Raw genomic sequence first — 8,387 nt, 5'->3', positions numbered from 1 at the left:
CTTTGAGCAAGTAAAACGAATAGGGCTCTGTATTAATTGTCTCACTAGAGGCCATCAGTTGTCAAGTTGTCCATCATTGCAAAGGTGCAAAATTTGTTCGCGACAACATCACAGCCTACTTCACCGTGCTACATCGAGTTCGCCAGAATCTTCCAACTCTTTGAATCAGTCACCTCAACCGCTATCAACACCAGGTTTGTCTGCGACCTCAAGTCGTGCTACCACTCACACTCACTTAAAACACTCTTCGTTCGATCAAGTAATTCTGGCTACTGCCATTGTCCTAGTTCGTGACGCTTCAGGCACCTATAGACAGGGCAGAGCATTGCTGGACTCTTGTTCACAAGCTAATTTCATTACCGACGAATTTTCCCAAAGGCTTTTGCTACCCAGAAGCAAACACAATATTGAAATCTGCAGTATTGGGCAGACATCAACCAACATCAAGTACAAAACTACTACATGTATCAAATCCCGAACAACCGGTGTCGAATTGCCTCTAGCATTTTGCGTGACATCAAACATTGCTTACGAATCGGGATTGGAGATCGATATTTCAGCTTGGAATATACCATCAAATATAGAACTTGCTGATGAACAGTTTTATAAGTCCACACGAATTGATCTTCTTCTAGGCACCGAAACCTTTTTCAGTTTATTATCGGTCGGCCAGATTAAGCTTGGCGATAATTTACCAGTTTTGCAAAAGGCGTTGTTGGGATGGGTTGTCTCAGGTCGCTACCAGTCAAATAGCAACAACATTAGATCATTATGTATGGTAGCTTGTAATGATGAACTAGATAAAAAACTGGAACAACTCTGGAGGCTCGAGGAAGTCACGTCCGTTGGAGACATGTGGACTCGTGAGGAACACAGTTGTGAACGCCTGTACACGAACACGGTTTCACGAAGCCAGACCGGAAGAATAATTGTCAAACTTCCATTTAAAGATGACCCCTGTTGCTTGGGTGCTTCGTATACGACTGCTCTGCGTCGTTTTATGTCACAAGAGCGCCGCTTGTGGCAGTCTCCAGAACTCGGAAAACAGTACGCTGCCTTTATGGAGGAATACGAAAACTTGGGACATATGAGTATTGTTGAGGAGCCAAATCTTAATGAACCTCACTACTTTATACCACATCACTGCGTCTTAAAGCCATCAAGCACTTCGACGAAATTGAGGGTTGTCTTTGACGCGTCCTGCCGCACCACTTCGCAAAGATCACTCAACGATATACAAATGATCGGGCCAACACTACAAAGAGAGTTAGTAATGCTCCTTTTAAGTTTTCGACTACATCGTTTCGCATTAACCGCTGACATTGTAAAAATGTACAGACAGGTGATCATAAGCCCAGAACATCGCAAGTTCCAATATATTCTTTGGAGAAAATCGTCTACAGATAAGATTAGTACGTACCAATTAAATACGGTTACTTATGGAATGGCCGCCGCACCATACCTCGCAATACGAAGCCTATTCTATTTAGCTGATCAGTACGCATCACAATTCAAAATAGGGTCAAACGCCATCAAATCATCGTTTTATGTAGACGATCTTTTATGTGGTGCCGATTCAGTCGCTGAACTTTTTCGAATCAAACATGAGGTAAGCGAATTGCTGAAATTGGGTGGGTTTGAGCTTGCGAAGTGGCACTCAAACCATCCGGAGCTCAAAGTTGTAGGAACTGTGAAGGATTTGAAACTGGACGATTCCATCACAAGCACACTCGGTATTAAATGGAATCAGAATTGTGACTCTTTCCTTTTCACATTTGAACCGAAGCAGCGTAGCAATAGCCGAATCACAAAGCGATATATTTTATCTATTGCATCTACCCTCTTCGATCCTCTTGGTCTTCTAGCTCCGGTGAGTATCACTGCAAAACTCATCATTCAGGAACTATGGCTGCTCAAACTCGAATGGGACGAGTCTGTCAGTCAAAGCATTCATATGGCTTGGTCCAAGTTTCTCAACGACATGTCGAATCTTAATTTAATCAAAGTTCCAAGATACTGTTTAGGAAGAAACATTCAATCGCTTCAGCTTCACGGATTCTGCGACTCGTCAATTCGTGCGTATGGCTGCGCAATTTATACGCGCGTAGTAGACAGTAAAGACAACATATTCGTACATCTTCTTATAGCTAAGTCGAGAGTTGCGCCTATTAAAAAACAAACGTTGCCGAAGTTAGAGCTCTGTGGCGCTTTGCTGCTTGCACGACTTTTTTCAAAAATTAAACCAATTTTTTCTAATCACAAACTTGACACGTATCTATGGACAGATTCGGAGATAGTTCTGCATTGGCTTAAAATGCACTCCGCTACGCTTTCTACGTTCGTCGGAAATAGAGTGTCCGAAATTCAGGATCTAACTGCTGACGTAAATTGGAGACACGTCCCGACTCAAAGTAATCCAGCCGATATTGTTTCAAGAGGCAGCACTATAGAAGAACTCTTGAAATCGAATTGGTTCACTGGTCCGTCGTTCTTGTATGATAATGCACACAAATGGCCTGATAACAACTGCAATAACGTTGACATGGAAGTCGTAGAAAGGGAGAAACGCAAGGCAGTGTTCACTATAATATTAGCGTCGAATTACATTCTGGAAACTATTGACAACATTAGTTCATATATTCGTAGTATTCGATTAGTTGCTCAATTATTCCGTTTTTATAGCAAGCTGCAAAGAAACGTAACCGAGAACTGCCAGGACGGACCACTTTCATCGCAGGAGATGCATCACGCCTTGCTGTGTATTGTATGGAATATACAACAGCAGTACTTCGCTGAGGAACTCCGCCTGCTGAGAAAAGAGGCGATGGCGAGTGGAACATTGCGGTATCTTAACCCGTTCATCGAATCCGTTGAAGGATTCGAACTACTAAAAGTTGGCGGGCGCTTAGAGTTAGCGGATCTTCCTGATGCTCAAAAGCACCCAATTTTGCTGCCAGCAAAATGTCAATTCGTCGCTCGCTACGTTCATCATTTGCATGTCAGCAACTACCACGCAGGACCTAAGGCGTTAATAGGTTTAATTCGTCTTAAATTTTGGATAGTGAACGCGCGTGAAGTATCTAGACGCGTCGTCAAAAACTGCATCCACTGCGTCAGGTATAGACCAAAGTTGCTACAACAACTAATGGGAAACCTGCCGGTTGAGCGTTTGACACCGTCTCGGCCATTCGCACGCTGCGGCGTCGATTTTTGCGGTCCTGTCAATATATATCTCCGCATCAGAGGAAAGGCGCCCCATAAGGCTTACATAGCCATTTTCGTGTGTTTGGCATCAAAGGCGGTACACATTGAGGTCGTCTCAGACCTCTCCACGGATGCCTTTCTAGCGTCACTGAAACGCATGATCGGACGACGGGGCTTACCCTCCGATATCTTTTGCGACAACGCTACCAATTTTGTTGGCGCGTGCAATAAACTCAAAGATTTGAAAGCGTTTCTGTTTAAACAGGAGCATCAAGAATCCATCATTAAATATTGTGCCAACGAGTTTATTAATTTTAAATTTATTCCCCCTAGAGCACCTCACTTTGGCGGGATATGGGAAGCTGCTGTCAAATCAGCCAAGGGTCACCTTAATCGTAGCCTCTGGGATACAAGAATGACGTTTGAGGAATTGTCTACAAGCATGGTCGAAATAGAAGCAATTTTAAACTCTCGCCCGATAGCACCGCTTTCGAATGACCCCAGCGATTACGAAGCATTAACACCAGGCCACTTCATAATTGGGAGCGCCCTTAAAGCCCTTCCAGAGCGCACAGTCTCAGCTAACATCGATCACCATGAACGATGGACTCGAATTAGCAGCGTCAAGCAAGCATTTTGGTCGCGGTGGTCGCGCGACTATATAAATGAACTACAGATGAGAAACAAATGATCAACTGAGCGTCCAAACGTAGCGAATGATACCATGGTCATAATACATGAAGATAACGTTCCCCCGATGCGCTGGCAATTAGGCAGAGTGGTTAACTGCATTGCCGGTAGTGATAGACGCATAAGAGTAGTAGACGTCCGCACAGCGAAAGGAATCATCAGGCGACCCATTCATAAACTCGCAATACTGCCTGCTTGAAAGTCCTTTCAATGGGGCCGGGATGTTTGGTCACAGTTGAGAACACCTGTTTAACATATTTGACATGTCATAAGTATTGAAGAGATACTCATTTGTGTATTCTCAGAGTTTGTACTCTTATTCCGTATACATACATCATTTTTCGTTAAGTTGAGCATTGTATGTACATAGCACATTCATATTCATATAGAAGTAAGCACACTCGCTGTAAGGCGGAGAAAGGGCATTTATTGTAACTAAAACAAATTGAATAAACACACTCGTTTTGGAAGTCAATCAGAGCGCATCGTTTGCCTTTTATTTAAAGTTTGCAACTAGCATTTTGGTAAATATTTTTAATATATTTTGCGGTTGTGAAAATCCTCACAATCCTACATTTTGGCGCCCAACGTGGGGCACGATTCTTAAATAAAATAATCGAGCATCCCCATCATTTTCGTCATCGCTGGAGGCTCGCATTGGTGGACTCCATCGTGGTCATTTCCAACATCGGAACACGCAAATTGCAATATCCAAGGTCAGATAAGAGTCATTGGGACCAAGTGTACACCATTCCACCCGAAACTAAAAAGAAACGGGGAAACAGTTATACTTTGCACTCACTTCGGCTTTGCAGTTTTGGGTAATTCTGCTAAGCACACACGGCTTGCGCACACTTTGCGTCGCCACCGCTGCTACTACTTGGGGGAGTCGCTGTTGCTGCCGCCGTCGCTGCCACTACTTAGCTGATACGCTGACGCGCGCTCGCACTTCATTTGCGCACTTTGCTGTGCTGCTCTCGTTAGCCCGCTGCTGCTATTTCGCTTATTCGTCGCCTGTGTTAGATCTACGTGTACGCACACTTTGCTTTGCTGCAGCTGCTACTTAGCAGATTCGCTGGCGCTCGCTCGCAATTCGTTTACACAGTTTAATTCGTAGGCGCTATTTGGTTGCCCTACGTCTACGCACATCGTTTCTTCGCTGCGGCTAATGCATTAAGGGGCTGCTGCTACTTATCTAATAGCTGTCGCCCACTAATAGTGTCACTTTCGCATTCGCTATTTTGCGCGGCCTAACTACTCGGCACTGCCCAACGTACGCCAAAGGAGGTTTGCCGGCTGTCGCTGCGGTCATTGTTGCGTCGCATCAAATAGAACACATCGCAGCGTAACTACACTACCTGCTTATATTCCATCGACTGCTCAGCTCATCGCACAACCCAACGTGCAGATTGTTGCGCACACAACATCGAATCATTTGGACTTGGTGTACAGCGAGTACTTGCACCGCTCTATCTGCATCACAATTTGCGCCGATTGCTGCTGATTGCCGCCACCTTTATACGCTGCGTTAAATTTGTTGAAAACGTTCATCATTGATACGACTGACTTTATTGTTTCACCAACCATTGTATAGTAAGTCATTTAATTTTAAGCTTATTTCACCATGTCTCTGGAAAGATTGAAACAATCTCGAGATAGTACTAAAAAAAATATAACACGTATTAAGAATATTGTCAACGATAGTTTGAAACCAGGGGGACAGGCGCTGTCGCCAGCGGAGTACAAGTGTCGACTTGGGATTCTCGAATCCTACTTTAAGCAAATACTGTCGATACAATCAGAAATTGAAGAATTAGATCCAGAAGACAACGCCCGCGGGGATTTAGAAGATCTCTATGTAACGACGAAATTGAGTATTCAGACGCAATTGGGGGAGGACCATAACGCAACACTTTTAGATTCCACTTGCATAGTGCAAGCGAGCTCAAAATTGCCGCAGTTGAAATTACCCTCTTTTTCTGGAAAGTATTCCGAATACAGGAATTTCATCACGTCGTTCAAGCAAATTATTGATCGCGAACTAAGTCTTTCCAACATTGAGAAATTCAACCACTTGCGCAATTGCTTACATGGCCAAGCTTTGGAAGCAGTTAATGCGTTTCAAGTCACGAATGAAAATTATTCTAAAGCGTTGGAAAGACTTAGAGCTCGTTTCGACAATCCAACACTTATTTTTTTGGAAAACATCTCGTCGTTGTTCGAGCTTCCTTCGGTTTCAAAATCCAATTGTGTTGAATTACGAAGTCTCATTGACAACGCCTCTGCAATTTTCGGTTCTTTACGTTCCTTGGGTACCGAAGGTGAAATTGCCCAAGCCATGCTAATATATTTGGTTATACATAAGGCTGACGATGACACAAAAAAGAAATGGAAACAATCATTGGACTTTAAAAGGTTACCTTCTCGGGAAAACTGCACCGATGTTCTGGAAAGACATTGCCAATACCTCGAGTCACTTACTGGCAATAGCGCTTCCGCTCCGCTAACTCCGACAAATAGTAAGGGCTCGAGAGGACACAAACAACAGAAGAGTCATACATTTGCGCTTTCTAATTCGCCATGCGCGGTCTGTTCAAGCGGGAGCCATAAGATTTTTAATTGTGATCGCTTCAAATCTTTGACCGTCATACAGCACTTTGAGCAAGTAAAACGAATAGGGCTCTGTATTAATTGTCTCACTAGAGGCCATCAGTTGTCAAGTTGTCCATCATTGCAAAGGTGCAAAATTTGTTCGCGACAACATCACAGCCTACTTCACCGTGCTACATCGAGTTCGCCAGAATCTTCCAACTCTTTGAATCAGTCACCTCAACCGCTATCAACACCAGGTTTGTCTGCGACCTCAAGTCGTGCTACCACTCACACTCACTTAAAACACTCTTCGTTCGATCAAGTAATTCTGGCTACTGCCATTGTCCTAGTTCGTGACGCTTCAGGCACCTATAGACAGGGCAGAGCATTGCTGGACTCTTGTTCACAAGCTAATTTCATTACCGACGAATTTTCCCAAAGGCTTTTGCTACCCAGAAGCAAACACAATATTGAAATCTGCAGTATTGGGCAGACATCAACCAACATCAAGTACAAAACTACTACATGTATCAAATCCCGAACAACCGGTGTCGAATTGCCTCTAGCATTTTGCGTGACATCAAACATTGCTTACGAATCGGGATTGGAGATCGATATTTCAGCTTGGAATATACCATCAAATATAGAACTTGCTGATGAACAGTTTTATAAGTCCACACGAATTGATCTTCTTCTAGGCACCGAAACCTTTTTCAGTTTATTATCGGTCGGCCAGATTAAGCTTGGCGATAATTTACCAGTTTTGCAAAAGGCGTTGTTGGGATGGGTTGTCTCAGGTCGCTACCAGTCAAATAGCAACAACATTAGATCATTATGTATGGTAGCTTGTAATGATGAACTAGATAAAAAACTGGAACAACTCTGGAGGCTCGAGGAAGTCACGTCCGTTGGAGACATGTGGACTCGTGAGGAACACAGTTGTGAACGCCTGTACACGAACACGGTTTCACGAAGCCAGACCGGAAGAATAATTGTCAAACTTCCATTTAAAGATGACCCCTGTTGCTTGGGTGCTTCGTATACGACTGCTCTGCGTCGTTTTATGTCACAAGAGCGCCGCTTGTGGCAGTCTCCAGAACTCGGAAAACAGTACGCTGCCTTTATGGAGGAATACGAAAACTTGGGACATATGAGTATTGTTGAGGAGCCAAATCTTAATGAACCTCACTACTTTATACCACATCACTGCGTCTTAAAGCCATCAAGCACTTCGACGAAATTGAGGGTTGTCTTTGACGCGTCCTGCCGCACCACTTCGCAAAGATCACTCAACGATATACAAATGATCGGGCCAACACTACAAAGAGAGTTAGTAATGCTCCTTTTAAGTTTTCGACTACATCGTTTCGCATTAACCGCTGACATTGTAAAAATGTACAGACAGGTGATCATAAGCCCAGAACATCGCAAGTTCCAATATATTCTTTGGAGAAAATCGTCTACAGATAAGATTAGTACGTACCAATTAAATACGGTTACTTATGGAATGGCCGCCGCACCATACCTCGCAATACGAAGCCTATTCTATTTAGCTGATCAGTACGCATCACAATTCAAAATAGGGTCAAACGCCATCAAATCATCGTTTTATGTAGACGATCTTTTATGTGGTGCCGATTCAGTCGCTGAACTTTTTCGAATCAAACATGAGGTAAGCGAATTGCTGAAATTGGGTGGGTTTGAGCTTGCGAAGTGGCACTCAAACCATCCGGAGCTCAAAGTTGTAGGAACTGTGAAGGATTTGAAACTGGACGATTCCATCACAAGCACACTCGGTATTAAATGGAATCAGAATTGTGACTCTTTCCTTTTCACATTTGAACCGAAGCAGCGTAGCAATAGCCGAATCACAAAGCGATATATTTTATCTATTGCATCTA

At 43.6% G+C, this 8,387-nt stretch overlaps 1 protein-coding gene across 1 annotated transcript; it reads left to right on the top strand.

Moving 5' to 3' along the window:
• Window positions 1-5,518: 5,518 nt before the first annotated feature.
• Window positions 5,519-7,815, top strand: LOC118755742 (the record flags this gene model as incomplete). Its single annotated transcript, XM_036490568.1, has 1 exon — window positions 5,519-7,815. A coding segment is annotated over exon 1 (2,297 nt), but the record flags the coding sequence as incomplete, so codon positions are not given.
• Between the last annotated feature and the right edge of the window lie 572 nt (window positions 7,816-8,387).

This window comes from Rhagoletis pomonella, unplaced genomic scaffold (assembly GCF_013731165.1).
Source record: "Rhagoletis pomonella isolate Grant_MI unplaced genomic scaffold, Rhpom_1.0 Rhpom_scaffold_07176, whole genome shotgun sequence".
In the NCBI taxonomy this organism is placed as follows: Eukaryota; Metazoa; Arthropoda; class Insecta; order Diptera; family Tephritidae; genus Rhagoletis; species Rhagoletis pomonella.
The sequence above is the reverse complement of the archived record's forward strand: the minus strand, read 5'-3'. Positions and strand labels throughout refer to the sequence as shown.